This window comes from Micropterus dolomieu, linkage group LG09, assembly GCF_021292245.1.
Source record: "Micropterus dolomieu isolate WLL.071019.BEF.003 ecotype Adirondacks linkage group LG09, ASM2129224v1, whole genome shotgun sequence".
NCBI lineage: Eukaryota > Metazoa > Chordata > Actinopteri > Centrarchiformes > Centrarchidae > Micropterus > Micropterus dolomieu.
In genome coordinates this window covers 3,648,787-3,665,629 of record NC_060158.1, presented here as the reverse complement: position 1 = coordinate 3,665,629, position 16,843 = coordinate 3,648,787, and the positions used below count along the sequence as shown (strand labels likewise).

The window sequence follows — 16,843 nt, the reverse complement described above, 5'->3', positions numbered from 1 at the left end:
TGGTTTGTTCTGTAATTCAAAGACAAACAGGTTCCTGTTTATATACAGTTCCATACATTTACATAATCATCCATGTGTATGGGACATGACAAGTTAGAATATGCTGTTACGGCGCTAAAGGTGCTGTGAAACATTTGGACTCGCCTTGATAGGAGATATTAGTCTATCAGAATAGGCTGCCTCTGAAATGATAATAACAGTCATAATACCGTGAGAGTTTATGGGATTGAAAAAGGGAACGCTAACTAGCATTTTTCAGATTGCCGCTCGGTGTAGATTTTAGATTAGAATCAGCACTAATTAAACTTTTCCTAACTCATCATAACTGTAATGTCAGCAGCAGCCAGAGCGTTTACTAAATGATTTATGGTCAGAATAAACAAAACTCGCAGAGGCTTTTATTTTGAAGCCACGTCCCGGAAGTGAGGCGGGTTCCCGGGCTCGGCCAGTGAGCGCGGAGCTTCCAGCCTCTTTGGGACGGATCAGCTTTGTCCCGTTGTTGTGCTGAGAAAGAGTCTCTGGCACCAACAGCGAGGAGCCGCCAGAGCCTCCGTGTGTCCGGATAAAGCTGCTGCTCTCCGGCTTCACCTCGGACTCATCTCCCGGGAGCCTCCGGAGCTACTGGAGGTAGCTTAGCATGCTAACCGGAAGTTAGCCACAGTGCTAGTTAGCGTGAAAACGGTGTTTGTGGATAAAATGAGTAAAGTCCAGCTGCTGAGTCTAATTTAACAACAAGCCTCCTCCACAAAACGGAATCAGACCGACAGGTGTGAGCAGATTACTGTAGTTTGTGATCAAACACAAAAATAAATCGGATAATTAAATAACCTTAGAATTAAAATGGAGTGAAATTATTTTCAGCTCCTTCCAGTGAAAATGTTATTTTATAATCAGTGTTTCATTCTGACCTCACAGTTGAATGGACCCCAGAGAGAACAGCCAACATTCACACTGGTGCTGATGGGAACCTATAAATAAATAATAAACAGTTACAAAATGCTTGTGTATGCTGTCAGTTACAGATCTTAGAAAGAAATAAAATTAGAATCTGCAGGTCAGACCTTTTAAAAAAGTCACTAATCTGTGCATCTGTTCCTGCAGCGATGATCCTGTGTGTGAACCCACATTCAGCTGAGACTGCAGATCCACTGTTGTGTTGGGTTTTGATGATAAGTGACCTGCTGCCGTTAAAGTATTAAGGTATTTGCTGCTATAGTAATAAGGTATTTAACATAATATGGCCGCGTGGTGAACCTATGAACTTAAGTCATATTTAAAAAAACTATTACTTTGTGTTGTTGGCCAGAAAACTAGTAATACTTCTCTGAGTACACGGATCCTATACAAGTACAATTTTAGCTGGATTATTTGTGTCCCCTTCAGAAATCGCTCTTGAGAAATTTTATCTTTTTTGTGGCCCCCTACTGCGAGATGAAATTAGAGTCTTTAATCTCTCAGTCTGGTTCTGCTGCTCACAATGAACTTTTCCACCATATTCAAAAAAATTGAGATGCTCCTGTACTGATGTAACAAAAGTAATAATAGGCTAGTTTAATGAATACCGCTGTCCAATCACATCACATGTCTGAATCTCATAAATATCAACCGTCAGGTTAACTTTAACCCTTTATCTTTTATTGCACACATGAGACTAAAAATATTACTATCAGCCAGTTATTGTGGCGTTTCGGCCTCAGTCTAAAGGTTTGCACGCCGTCAGATGCAGCTGTGTTTGCTAAAGCCCCGAAGCTTCATAATGTCAGCTGATCTGACTGTTTGAGGGACTATTTTGTCCCACAGATGAGTCAGAGGAGGAAGAGGAAGGACACAGCAAGGGACAGCAGCTGGATTACCTGCACATTGGTGATCCAGGGAACCCAGAAGAAATTAAAGGTGAAAGCAGGTGAAATGGAAGAGGGACAAGAAGTGAAAATGTGTTTAGAAGAAAGGAGTGAACAGAAGACGAATAAAGGGAGCACAGGTGCCAGGTCGGTAGGTCGGTCGTGGTCTACAGGTCAGTAGTGGTCTACAGGTCGGTAGGTCAGTAGTGGTCTACAGGTCAGTAGTGGTCTACAGGTCGGTAGGTCGGTAGTGGTCTACAGGTCAGTAGGTCGGTAGTGGTCTACAGGTCGGTAGCTCAGTAGTGGTCTACAGGTCGGTAGGTCGGTAGTGGTCTACAGGTCGGTAGTGGTCTACAGGTCGGTAGGTCGGTAGTGGTCTACAGGTCAGTAGTGGTCTACAGGTCGGTAGTGGTCTACAGGACAGTAGTGGTCTACAGGTCGGTAGTGGTCTACAGGTCGGTAAGTCGGTAGTGGTCTACAGGTCGGTAGTGGTCTACAGGTCAGTAGTGGTCTACGGGTCAGTAGGTCGGTAGTGGTCTACAGGTCGGTAGGTCAGTAGTGGTCTACAGGTCAGTAGTGGTCTACAGGTCGGTAGGTCGGTAGTGGTCTACAGGTCGGTAGTGGTCTACAGGTCAGTAGTGGTCTACGGGTCAGTAGCTCAGTAGTGGTCTACAGGTCAGTAATGGTCTACTGGTCGGTAGGTCGGTAGTGGTCTACAGGTCAGTAGTGGTCTACAGTTCGGTAGGTCGGTAGTGGTCTACAGGTCGGTAGGTCAGTAGTGGTCTACAGGTCAGTAGGTCGGTAGTGGTCTACAGGTCGGTAGGTCAGTAGTGGTCTACAGGTCGGTAGGTCAGTAGTGGTCTACAGGTCAGTAGCTCAGTAGTGGTCTACAGGTCGGTAGGTCAGTAGTGGTCTACAGGTCAGTAGCTCAGTAGTGGTCTACAGGTCAGTAGTGGTCTACAGGTCAGTAGCTCAGTAGTGGTCTACAGGACAGTAGTGGTCTACAGGTTGGTAGGTCGGTAGTGGTCTACCGGTCAGTAGTGGTCTACAGGTCGGTAGGTCGGTAGTGGTCTACAGGTCGGTAGTGGTCTACAGGTCGGTAGGTCGGTAGTGGTCTACAGGTCAGTAGTGGCCTACAGGTCAGTAGCTCAGTACTGGTCTACAGGTCGGTAGTGGTCTACAGGTCAGTAGTAGTCTACAGGTCAGTAGGTCGGTAGTGGTCTACAGGTCAGTAGTGGTCTACAGGTCGGTAGTGGTCTACAGGTCAGTAGGTCGGTAGTGGTCGGTAGGTCGGTAGTGGTCTACAGGTCAGTAGTAGTCTACAGGTCAGTAGGTCGGTAGTGGTCTACAGGTCGGTAGTGGTCTAGAGGTCTAAAGAAATGGGGGCTGTTTTGTTTTCTTCACACAACTGACATTTGTTGGCTGGTCTACTCATCAAGGCAAAGCCTAAACTAAATTTTATAACATTTTATGATATTTTCTATATTCTGACCAACTTAACTTTCTGCATTCATCAGCTGTAAAAATTATATATGTAGATGTTTCTTTAAAATCCGTTCCACTCGGTTCATTTAAAGTTAAACTCCATTGCTTATTTTCACTGCTCACACCTGAGCAGCCACAGCGAGGTAAAGAAAGCCTTTTAGCGTACGTGCTGCTCAGGTGCGTCTTTGTGCTCACATACATACTGTCCCTAAAAAAGCCACTTTTTAAAGGAATGTTCATCATTTTTTCACCTGATGCTTTTAAAGGCATCATGTTGTCTTTGTTGCAGCATTGAATTACAGTTACACTTACACTATGTTGTTATAACACTTCTAACATTTTGCTAGGCTAGTTAGCTACAGTTATTTTAACATTAATCAACCAGAGTTAGCAGCTCTTTGAATCCTGGTCACACAAAAGAAGCTAGCTGTGGTAGCTGTGCCAAATCTGATTAAAAAAATGGACAAGAGAAAGTTGATCTACAGGAGAAACACATCTGAAAGCAACACAGAATGACTGAGAGCTGCACTGACTTAAGTTCTCTTGAGTTTTAGATTTTGAATTGGCTTCTGCCACCTGAAGTTTGTGTTTCCACACAAATTTGATGCAGGAAATTTCACCAGAATGCAGGAAATTATTTTCCCCCTCCCCCCAGCTAACAGATTTCATGCATGATGATAGAGACTCTATTGACATTGTATAATGCAGTTTAGAGCAAAACATTGAACAGATTTCTACAAAATAGTGTTAAAAACCTCACATCTTATTCTCTTGATATCTATAGGCTCTATACATTATTATTACACAAATAAATAGTTAAAAAATCATACATTGTGATTTCTGGATTTTTTTTTTTAGATTATGTCTCTCACAGTGGACATGCACCTACGATGACAATTTCAGACCCCTCCATGATTCCTAAGTGGGAGAACTTGCAAAATAGCAGGGTGTTCAAATACTTATTTTCCTCACTGTATATAAAAAAAACTCCTGGAGAAGGATGCACCCAAATTTCTGTTGCTTCCAAACCCCATGTGACATTACAGTAACTTATGCTGAACAGAGGAGAAATGGAAGAACAGAGCATGTTTGTCGTTTCTTATTTATAACATCTTGGCTTCTTCACTGGATGTTGACATAAGCGTAGTTCCAATACAGTAACAAAAGATGCAAGTGACGCATACTCTGGGGGCTAACCCCCCCTGTCTTTCATTCCTAGAGACGTCCCTGGAGAGGAGTTTCTAGTTTTGAAAATGTATTTTAATGGCTTATTTAGTTATGTACTCTAAAATTCTCAAGAATACAGGATTTAAGGTCTCTAGAGCCCCGACGAATAATTTGTCTGGAGAGTGGGCAAAGTGGCCCATGACCATCCTTGACCTTAAAACTTGCATCCTGAGGTGTGTATGTGTCTCTGCTACGTGTCAAGAGGACGAGCTTGTTAAGCCCAGTTCACACTACACCGAGCTCGGCGACCGTCAGGCTGGGATCAGGGGTAAATCAGAGATTGATCAGTGGTCGCCAGCTGTTAAGTGTGAACTACTGAACAACGCATCAAAACGGCTCCCCGACACATTTCTCACACATCGCCGATGCCTGACAGATATCTAGCACGCCAAATATTATAAATATAATCTAGCACGTGAGATGGTCTCTTCTGTTGTTACAGAAGATTTGGCGAAAGAATACTGAAACTGGGAGTCGTTGCAAAGTAAACGGCGACATGCACAGTATAAGTGTAGGCTATAAGTGTTATTTGCACGGTACAGAATATTTTCATAAAAGTATCAAGTCAAAAACTGTCAGTAGCATGGTGTGTCTGCTTTGCATGACTTATGACACCTAATCAGAGAGCCAAGCGTGAGCGGCTTTGTCATCGTTTCTAAAGTCCTCCGTTCTTGCTTGTCAGCACTTCAACGCCCTCCAGAGTTTCAAAACAAAAAATGGGGTCGGCAGCGTTTCTAAACTTCTCTCTTTTAGGTCTTCGTTATCGACGTTTTAGTCTGGACGGGAGGTGCAAACGTAGCAAAAGGTCTCCGTTTTGAAAGAAAACGCAGCAGTGTGGGCGGGGCCTTAAATAGAAATGTAGGATTATGTTGGCAATGTTAGAAAATATTAATAAGTAATAAATTAGAGAGAAATGAGAGGACAGGCTAGAACTGCCAAACTGTTTCAGAAATGAATCTACATTCACGTCTGTCACCGTAACATTAAACACGCTGCTGAGCCTGGAGAGGGCAGTGAAAAACGGGAGGGTTAGCAAGTCTGGTCTCCAAAGAGGAGAACACCTGCAGAAAGTGATAGGAGGAGAGAGGAGAGAGACCTACTATAAGGTGTTAGTGCAGTCTTGCTGTGTCTGCTTTAATGTCTGTCTGTGTGTTTCCTTTTATAGCAGACATCCAGCAGCTGTCGGGGAGCAAAGAAGAGCAAGAGTGGAGCCCCAGTCTGGACCAGGAGGACCCAGATCCCCTACAAAATAAAGAGGAGATGAGTCTCAGTCTAGACCAGGAGGACCCAGACCCCACACACATTAGAGAGGAGTGGAGCCCCATTCTGGACCAGGAGGACCCAGAGCCCCCACACATTAGAGAGGAGTGGAGCCCCATTCTGGACCAGGAGGACCCAGAGCCCCCACACATTAGAGAGGAGTGGAGCCCCATTCTGGACCAGGAGGACCCAGAGCCCCTACAAAATAAAGAGGAGATGAGTCTCAGTCTAGACCAGGAGGACCCAGAGCCCACACACATTAGAGAGGAGTGGAGCCCCATTCTGGACCAGGAGGACCCAGAGCCCCCACACACTAGAGAGGAGTGGAGCCCCATTCTGGACCAGGAGGACACAGAGCCCCTACAAAATAAAGAGGAGATGAGTCTCAGTCTAGACCAGGAGGACCCAGACCCCACACACATTAGGGAGGAGTGGAGCCCCAGTCTTCACCAGGAGGACCCAGAGCCCCTACACATTAGAGAGGAGTGGAGCCCCATTCTGGACCAGGAGGACACAGAGCCCCCACACATTAAAGAGGAGTGGAGCCTCAGTCTAGACCAGGAGGACCCAGAGCCCCCACACATTAAAGAGGAATGGAGCCTCAGTCTAGACCAGGAGGACCCAGAGCCCCTACACATTAGAGAGGAGTGGAGCCCCAGTCTGAACCAGGAGGACCCAGAGCCCACACACATTAGAGAGGAGTGGAGCCCCAGTCTGGACCAGGAGGACCCACAGCCCCTACACATTAAAGAGGAGTGGAGCCTCAGTCTAGACCAGGAGGATCCAGAGCCCCCACACATTAAAGAGGAACAAGAGGAACTCTGGACCAGTCAGGAGGGAGAGCAACTTCCAGGGCTGGAGGAGGCTGATATCACCAAGTTCCCATTCACTCCTGTCCCTGTGAAGAGTGAAGAAGATGATGATGAAGAGAAACCTCAGTCCTCACAGCTTCATCAAAGCCAAACTGAACAGATGGAAGCTGATGGAGAGGATAGTGGAGGACCAGATCCAGCCAGGAACTCTGATCTAAATAGACTTTCACCATCTGAGACCGAAGACAGTGATGACTGGGAGGCAACCACAGAACCTAAGTCAGGTTTAAACTCTCCTAATAATAAAGAAGTCCTAGTCAGTCGTAGGACACACATTACTGACAAAAAATGGTTTAGCTGCACGGTGTGTGGGAAAAGATTTACCATAAAAACAACATTGCGAATACACATGAGAACGCACACTGGAGAGAAACCATACAGCTGCTCTGTGTGTGAGAAAACATTTACTCAAAAGGGACATTTGCAGAGACACACAAGAACGCACACAGGAGAGAAACCATATGGCTGCTCTGAGTGTGGGAGAAGATTTACTCAAAAGGGAGATTTGCAGACACACATGAAAACTCATACAGGAGAGAAACTATATAGCTGCTCTGAGTGTGAGAAAAGATTTACTTTAAAGGGACATTTGCAGACACACATGAAAACTCATACAGGAGAGAAACTATATGGCTGCTCTGAGTGTGGGAAAAGATTTACTCAAAAGGGACATTTGCAGACACACAGGAGAGCGCATACAGGAGAGAAACTATTCAGCTGCTCTGAGTGTGGGAAAAGATTTCCTCTAAAGGGAACTTTGCAGACACATATGCAAACTCATACAGGAGAGAAATTATACAGCTGCTCTGAGTGTGGGAAAAGATTTACTTTAAAGGGAACTTTACAGAGACACACGAGAACGCACACAGGAGAGAAACCATTCACCTGCTCCGAGTGTGGGAAAAGATTTACTCAAAAGGGACATTTGCAGACACACAAAAGAACGCACACAGGAGAGAAACCATTCAGCTGCTCCGAGTGTGGGAAAAGATTTACTCAAAAGGGAGATTTGCAGACACACATGAAAACTCATACAGGAGAGAAACAATATAGCTGCTCTGAGTGTGGGAAAAGATTTACTTTAAAGGGAACTTTGCAGACACACATGAAAACTCATACAGGAGAGAAACCTTATGGCTGCTCTGTGTGTGGGAAAAGATTTACTCAAAAGGGTCATATGCGGGCACATCTGACAACTCATACAGGAGAGAAACCATATGACTGCTCTGAGTGTGGGAAAAGATTTACTCACAAGGGAGATTGGAAGAGACACACGAGACGCCACACAGGAGAGAAACCATTCAGCTGCAATGTATGTGACAGAAGATTCAATTGGCATAAACTCAAAAAACACAAGTGTGTTGGTGAGTTCTTACATGGAAACTACACCGGAGAACAAAGAGGCAGAGCCTCGAACCAGCAGCTCAGCTGAACAGATGAGAACAGGTGGAAACAGAAGCTGATAGAGAGGACTGTGGAGAATCTGAACCAGCCAGGATCTCTGATCCAGATAAACATTTACAACCTGAGACTGAAGACTCTTCTGAGACTGTTGACTCTGACAGTGAAGACGACTGGTCGTCTACAGAGAAGTGTTAGAGTGTGGTCAAGCTGCAAAATGGGGGACAGGGCTTGACAATAACGATGGCTCGGGGCAAGTAAAAAGTAACGTCGGGACAGTTGAACTAGCAACCCACTGGCCCGATCGGGCCACTGCAAAAACATTAGTGTTTAAAAAAAATAAATTAGAAACTCAACATCCTGCAGTTGCTTTGCAGCTCATGGCGTGCACCGTTGTCCAATCCAGATTTGTAGTTACGTGACGAGTGGTTGTCAGATGTTATTTCTCTAATAACAATCAAGTGGCAACCTCTGGGTTTGAAAGTGAAAAGATGCAGACAGAACTTAAACCTGCATTCTCTCTAACAGCCAGCAGGGGCGAGGCCGCTGGCTGTTATGGTCCTATTTAGGGGAAAATAGACGATAATGCAACATATGCTTTTGGGCGGGACTACCTTGTGATTGACAGGCCGCTACCATGGCGACCTGTAAAGTAAATTGTTTTGTTAACCTTTTTATTTTTTATAATTTTAATTGTGATTACATATTTGTTTAGTTTTATTATATCCAGGATGTATTTAATAACCGATTAAACATGTTAACAGAATAACATAACTTATAAGTCTTTGGTTTTGCTAAAACACTGATAAATAACTTTTGGAAGGAGGGCCAGTAAGTTTCAAACCAACTGGCCCAGTGGGGCCAGTTGCAGAAAAGTTTAACGTTGAGCCCTGGGCGACTTACTTTTCTCTTACTTATACTACACACATGAAAAGATGGAGGGATTACTGGGTCAGAACTAAAACTACAAGTCTAAAACTGAAACTAAAAGTCGAAGTCAAATGAATTTGGTATTTAGGATTGGGATTTGGGGATTGAGGATTTGGGATTCAGTATGTTTCAACACTTTTTCTCCAATCTCATTTCATTGTGAAAGCAGTAAAGTCCTGTAGTAATAAAACAGTAAAATGTAGAGCCCGACCGATTTGTTGTTTTGCAGATATCAGCCGATATAAGCTACTTGCTGATAAATCTGCATCAGCGTATATAACAGCTCATTTATAACTATTGAAAAAGATCCTTCCCTCAGATCATGAGTGTTACATAGTTTGCCCACCAGAGGGCGCTCTGCAGCTTCTCTTATTTATTTATTTTTTGCTTAATTTTTTTTTAGTTTTATCCCCAACGATATAATATACACACCTTCATAGCCTGAGTTTCTTTGACAGTTGTATGTAGCATTTGTACATATCAAATATTGAACAAGAAGGCAACACGGAAAGTAAAAGAAATGTTGGGGGGGGGGAGTAAAATAATAATAATTTGTGTCCACTGGAATATACTGTATATACCCATATATATACATGTATATGTACACACATGCACACATATACACTCACGCACCTATACCTACATAGATGTATACAAATTTGCATAACTAAATACATCCACACATAAACTAGATCAATCAGACCTCATCAGTGCAGGAAGAGAACGAGAAGCCTTTCACCCCAAGTTGTTCATCCTGGACAAAAATGCAGATGAAGTATGTACTCCTGGAACAGATGGCGTGTACACTAGCGGTGTATGCACAGGAAGTGTGAAAGGTAGCCTAAACTTGGGGGACTTGAGTCAACAGGACTCCATCATTTAAGAAAAGTGGATCTTTGGAGCCTTAATGAATATGTAATTTGCTCCATCTAATATAGGCTCCATACTTTTTGGGTCCATACATTGTATGTGGGAGGATCTGGTGTCACCCACTTTAGGGTTTATACATTTTAATGCCGCTGTGAGCAATATATTCAGTAAATATTTCTCAGCCTTCCTGTCCATATCCTCAGGTACTGCTCCCAACAACTGTAGGGCTTTGAGGAATGTCCCGTTTGAAAACCTATTTGAGGGCATCAAATACTTCTTGCCAAAACAAACTTCCAGAAAATATGAGTGTGGTTGGATTTTTGTATTCCACAGTTACTCCAGCACGAACTGGGTTGGGTTGGGCCCATTAAGGCAGTTATTTCTGGTGTTCTGAAAAAAAAAGTTCCAAGTGTATGAGCTTCTGGCTAAGTGTGCTTCAGTATATATCTCCCTCCAAGCGTAAATTGATCCTTCCCTCCCATCTTCGCTTTAAATGTATAGAGTCATACCTATTCATAGACAAAAATATATGAAATATTTTACTGATTATTTTCTGGTTTCCACTGTCCATTTGTATTTCTATTAAAAACAATTTATGTGTTAGAAAAGTGTTTAGCTGTAGATATCTAAAGAAATCAGTCTTAGGAAGATTGAACTCATTTTTCAACTGTTCAAATGTCTTCAGATTGTCATCCTTCAGTCCACGATCTGACCATTTTCTAAAGCCAATATCTAAGTTGTTAGGTGTGAAGGTCTTCACAAATCCCATGCTAGTTAATAGTGACATTACCTTTTGTAGTCCAAAGACTGACCGTATTTTATTCCAAATTCTTATAGTGGTTTTCGTCCAAACTGCCATTTCTTTTACAGGGGTATCTAGAAAAGGTGGAATTTGCAGGGGCTGTGGGCACATATTCCTTTCAATATTGTGCCAGCGAGTGTATGAACTATTTTGAATCCACACTATCAAACGTTTCATTTGTGCAGCCCAGAAATAATATTTTAGATTCGGAAGTTTAAGACTAATCCCACGGGGTTTTTTTGCCATACAAATCCCAATATGTTGTTGAGATTATCAAAGGTTGGTTTTGGAATTTCCACAGTTAACATCTGAAATAAATAGAGTAGTCTGGGCAACACGTGCATCATGCGGATGCTTTCGATAATATAGGTCATGTAGAGACTGAGGAATGTAAATGCCAAGATATTTAAGGCCTTCTTTTGGTCACTTGAATACACTCTGTGATTTAACACTTTCTGAGATTGTGCCACTTACATCCATATCCTCTGTCTTGTCCACATTACCTTGTATCCCGAGAGATGCCCTTGCCGAAGAAATTAGTCCTTTTAAATGTAATATTGTTGTCTTGGGTTCTGTCTGATACAATAATACATCATCTGCATATAATTATATTTTTTGTTCTTCTCTGTCTATTACAATTCCTTTTATGCTACTATCAATGCTAATAGCTGACAGTAGGGGTAACAGAGAACAGCCTTGTCTGCAACCTCTTTCTAGAGTAAATCTCTTTGATCTTTTTCCATTAACCTTGACAGCTGCCTGTCGGGAGTGTTTGTATCCAATTTATAAAGTTAGGGCCAAATCTAAATAGTTTTAATGTTTGAAATACATAGATACTTGATCAAATGCCTTTTTTCCACATCTAGGGACCGGGAACTTGTTTTAACAAGCTAGATAAAAGGTAATGCCCTGGCAGTGGCAAATAGCTTTGGTTTAATATTTTATTTGATTAAATTAATGATTAAGTTGAGATTTACAAGAAATATTTTATTGCCACTGTGTAAAGGGAACACTGCTGGTAAAAAGCACCTTATTTGTTTAAAGTGTTTGCAAACCACATGTTATTGCACTTTTGTGTATATAGCAGTACATTTAAATCAAAAGTGTGCAATACACTACTTTAGAATTCATTATTCAATTTTGTGATTAACAATGCGATTAATCGCGATTAAAAAATTTAATCATTGCCCAGCACTAATTATTATCCAACTTATAATTATGGGAAACATTGCTTTCACCCCCAAACAAAGCAGTCTCTCCCGATTTTATTAACTAATATTATAGTCAGATCAGCAGCAAGGAGTGTGTTTTTACAAAACATTTAACATTTCTTGTTCATGAAAAAGTAGCAGTAAGAGTCTTTATCTATATCATATGTCACTTAAAGATAGACAGGAACTGTTATCTAGCTTACGCCATGTCTTTCGCTTGTAGGTGTTTCCTGTCTGCTTCGAGACACCAGTTCCTGAGAGTGTATAAATTTATTGAAAATGTTAAATGCTTCACCTTTCAAGTTTTAGACAAGTTTGCAACAGTTTAAAATACTTAAGCATAGCACATTTTTCTAACAGTGTCATAATAAATCCAGGCTAGTCACCTTCATTTGCATAGACATTTATTAAGGATGTTTATACACCATCGATTCATCCGTTAACCAGAATATATCTCCCCTCTGTACCTTTTTGTAAAAATGTTTCTGTGAAATTAATTTGTCTGTTTATAAGTATTGAGACTCCTTTCTGTCTCCCAGAGCTGTTGGAAGAATAATATACTTTTTCTGCCCATGACTTTTTTAACTTACTAACTTCATTTTAACTTCATGTTCTACATCAGGTAGGTGGGTTTCCTGTCGAAATGCTGACAATAAGCTTGTTTTAACTGGAGTAATATTTTCTTTTTCTTAACAGGATTATGGAAGCCCTTCACATTACAGCTTATAATGTTTAGTGTACCCATTACTCACAGTATTTAGAATATGCCTTGATTCCCTGGTACTCGGAGCTGGGGAGGAAGGATGGGAGGTGGAAGAAAACATATTTCACAAGGGCTGTGCTTTGTTACATAAGACCTTAAGGAGTGGGGTAAACAAGAATAATAATTACAGCTGTGCCAATGTTTGTTACCTTCATCCAGAGCTATGAAAATGTGAATTTAAAAAAAGGGGGTTAACCTTATCATGCTAATGTTTAACACAGGATCCTGGGGGAACAAAGGAATCAGGACAGGGAAACACATACAGCGTATGAATACTTTGATCAACTAATATTACTAACAGTACTTGGTAGCTAGTACCTAGCCCCCCCGCCGCTTAGTCAAGCAGGAAGGATGCACAGTCTAGTTTGACTGTGCTTTGAGCTAAGGGGAAAAAAGAAAATGAAATAAAATGAATAATTACTGCAGAGCCCAACACAGGAATATCAAATCACACAGCTCCTTATGGCAGTAAATCCTCTCAATTACCCGCAATATCATACTGTAAGAATGTTTTCAGTCGCTTCTCATGCTAGCTACTGATGAAATGTCAGTGGTAAAGAAAATAATTAAATGGAAAATGATAGCCAAAAGGAACTAGGATCCCGTCTCATATAAGGAGCGTCATATTATGTCAGCTGTGTGCTACATTTCACCCTGTTTATTAAACCCATTGGAATTCGAATAGTAAACAGGGAGTTGTCGCCCATGGAGTTCCACAAGATTCAGTCCTTGGACCTATATTATTCACCTTGTATATGCTTCCGCTAGGTAATATCATTAGGAACCACAGTATAAACTTTCATTGTTATGCTGATGATACTCAGTTATACCTTTCAATCAGACCTGATGAAACCAACCAGTTAGCTAGGCTTCAAACGTGGATGTGGACGTGGATGTCTTTTAATTTCTTGATGTTGAACTCTGAAAAAACTGAGGTTGTAGTACTTGGACCCAAACTCCTCCGAGACACATTGTCTGCAGACATAGTTGCCTTGGATGGCATTGCCTTGGCCTCCAGCACCACTGTGAGAACTCTGGGAGTTATTTTTGATCAAGACCTGTCTTTTAACACAAACATAAAGCAAACTACAAGGACTGCCTATTATCACCTTCGCAATATTGTGAATATTAGAAATCTTCTGCATCGAGTTGATGCAGAGAAACTTGTCCACGCATTTGTTACCTCAAGGCTCGACTACTGGAACTCTGTGCTTTCAGGCTGCTCAAAAAAATCGCTCAATACAAAACACTGCTGCACGCATACTGTCAAGAACCAGTAGGAGAGATCATATCACCCCTGTTTTAGTAACTTTGCACTGGCTCCCCGTAAAATTGAGATTTGATTTTAAAATACTCCTTCTTACATACAAAGCCCTTAATGGTCAGGCACCATCCTTTTTGAAAGAACTCCTTACACCATACTGCCCCACTAGAACACTGAGCTCCCTAAATGCAGCGCTGCTTGTAGTGCTGAGGGTCTCCAGATGTAGAATAGGAGCCAGAGCCTTCAGCCATCAGGCACCTCGGCTGTGGAATCACACCCTTGTGTGATCGGGGAATATGGCGATCCGATTTCCATGGGTGATCAGTGGGGCTCTGTCCCGGGCTCTCCTCAAGACCTCCGCTGCGTCTTCATCATAATGTAATTTAGCGATGAGCACCCCTGGCTTTTCCCGGTCTCTCAGGGTTCTGGTGATGGGCGTGCGTGGCGAGCGATCCGGTCCATCTGTAATACGTCTCTGATAACTTTAGCAACCGTTTTATAGGAGCTGGAGTCCGATTGCTCTCCTGATGTTGCTCTGTCTCATTCTCTCCCCTCCATGTCTTCGCATCGATCTTTGAGAGTTCCCACCTGGTTTTGAAGTGTTTTCATGTCCCGAATGTCAGTCTTCACGTGGTCGACTTCCACTTGGATTGCTTTCTTGCTGTTTGCGATTTCAGACCTCACTTGTTGCAGTTCCGATTTAAGTCCATCAAAATCCGCTAGTGCACTTTTAAGCTTATCCCTTATGATTTTAGAAATATCTCCCCTTGAGGAGGACAGAACCTCTGCTGCGATATCTTCAGCAGCCATACCCAGGCTTTCACTCCAGGCAGGCGAGGGTTGGTCCGAGTCATGTGATGCACACTGCGTCGTGCTTCTTGAAGGCCGTGGGCGAGTCCTTGTTACTGACACACATCATGGCTGGATTAGAGTTTTATCTTTGTTTTACACAGAACAGACAGGTAGAGGACTGTGCTTTTTATTAGAACTGCCCCCTTTAAATCAATATTTACTTTTTCACAATTTATTGGCTCCTGTAGAACCCAATGCACATTTTAATTGCCTTCTGGCTTCCTCTTACTGCACCTCTGCTTCCTAAACATACAAACATACAGCGTTTACTCAAGGAAAGACACGTGAAATCTCAGACGAGCTACATTAATGTTATCCACATCTTTTTGTGTAAAATGTAAGCTGGTTTTTATGTCCTGTAGATCAGCGGAGTATTTACTGTTGGGTGAGGTTCACATTTAATGACGACTTTAGTTTACAAGTGTCTCTACAGGCAGGTTATCCCGTTCCAAGTGTAGCTGCCTGGTTGCTTTAGACCGTTTTGCCTCAGGAATAAATGACAACACAGACCAACTATTGTTTGTCAACTTCAACAGCTGAAACCCTCCCTTTGCGAGGGGAAGGTCCACAGCCTAATTGCATTTCTTCTTCCTCTGGGAGCAAAGATTTCAGACAATAGTCCATGTTAAAGTTGCTTATCCTTGTTGTCCACCCTCCTGACAGCGTAGTTAGCACAGCTCCGTGATGCTCTCTGTGACCCGTCTCCCCTGGGTCACCACAGAAAGCAAAGATGTTGGGGTGGTGATGGGGCAGTTATCACAACATGGCTCAACAGTAAGTGACAAAGGCGGGAAACCACACAGTCTGAAAATAATAATAGATATTTTAATAAGTAAAATAACCACCAAGTCGCAGACGCTAACCCAGATGGATCAGAGTTCGCGACAATAAGCGTCCACAGGTTTATGAATGCAGATCAAATGCTGGGATGCACACACACAGTGAGCGTGTCGGAAAGTGTCCTTATAATTGTTAAACAAGGGAGAAAAAAAAACGGGGGGGAGTCCCGCACACTACCGACTGGGCAGAACATGCACGCGAATATCCAAGGGGTGGGGAAAAAATCCACTATATTCTGGCCCGCCATGTAACGGCTTAAAACTATTTGGCCCGATGCCACACCTATTTGGCGACCCCTGGAATATGAGGACCCCGCGGGGCCAACAGGTCCAGAGGTTTGTTGGCAGAACATTGAGTAAATGTGTGATTATCTGTTTAGTATTGATGGAATCTTTATTTAGGTACAGCTGTAATAAAATCTATGGAGCCGGGGAATAAACTCAGTTTATAAAAGAGTGAGTTTGATGCACTTAATGAGTAAATGTTATGTGGCCACTTTATTAGGTACACCTGGGTCCAGTGGATACGACACTTGACATCCACCATCGTGTCCCTGAGCAGGACCCTGAACCCCTTGTTGCTTCGGCTTCGGGTTCGGTTGCTGTTCTCCCTCCGGTCCAGCAGGGTTCGCTGTTCGCTTCCCCCGCTTCGCTTCCCTCAGCGAAGCGTCGTCGACGCAGAACTCCGCTCCGTGTTTACGTCCCCGCTCTTTGTCCGCAGAAAGCAGTAAAATGTGCGCCGTGCAGCTGCTGCGGGTGTCGGTCCACGAGCGGATCAGCGCCGCCGCTGAAGACGTTCTGCTGCGGGTGGAAACGGGAGAAGAACCGGCGGAAGTCCCGGCGCTGAGAGCGCTGCTCACCGAGCGGCTCGCGGCGGCCGCGGAGGAGATCGTCGGTGTGTTCGAGGAAACCGTGGCGGAGTACGAAGCCAGAGCTGAGCGGGCAGAGCGGGAGGTCTGCCGCCAGAGGAGGCTGCTGGAGGCCGTGCTGAAGCCCGAAGTCCGGCTGCACAGAGCAGGTCAGTCCCGGAGGAAACCCCGGACATGCTAACGCTAGCTGCCAGCGGCCCCCCCAACATCCAGGTTTCCACTAAAACCCGGAACTTTTTCTGAGGTTTTCTGACTCAGTCTGAGAGAAAGTGATAAAAACTACAAGTTCTGGCTTTAAACTGTGAAAACATCTTAATTTAAACTGAAATAAAACAACAAATACTTCGTTAGCGGGTA

The 16,843-nt window shown here is 43.2% G+C and overlaps 2 protein-coding genes across 8 annotated transcripts in view; both read left to right on the top strand.

Annotated features, from left to right (window-relative positions):
* LOC123976539 (zinc finger protein 2 homolog) overlaps positions 1-8,695 on the top strand; it is a 44,996-nt gene extending 36,301 nt beyond the window's left edge. For 3 of the 7 annotated variants that reach the window (XM_046058785.1, XM_046058783.1, XM_046058781.1), the window contains one exon: positions 5,719-8,695. In XM_046058785.1, the coding sequence (XP_045914741.1) occupies positions 5,719-8,117 (2,399 nt within the window). In that variant the 3' untranslated portion in view covers positions 8,118-8,695. The other 4 variants (XM_046058787.1, XM_046058788.1, XM_046058786.1 and 1 more) reach the window with 4 other exon arrangements.
* The window catches only part of LOC123976544 (zinc finger protein 2 homolog), a 192,147-nt gene continuing 175,884 nt past the window's right edge, over positions 581-16,843 (top strand). The window contains exon 1 of the mRNA XM_046058797.1: positions 581-690. The gene's annotated coding sequence lies outside the window, so the exon portion shown is untranslated. The remainder of the gene's footprint in view (positions 691-16,843) is intronic.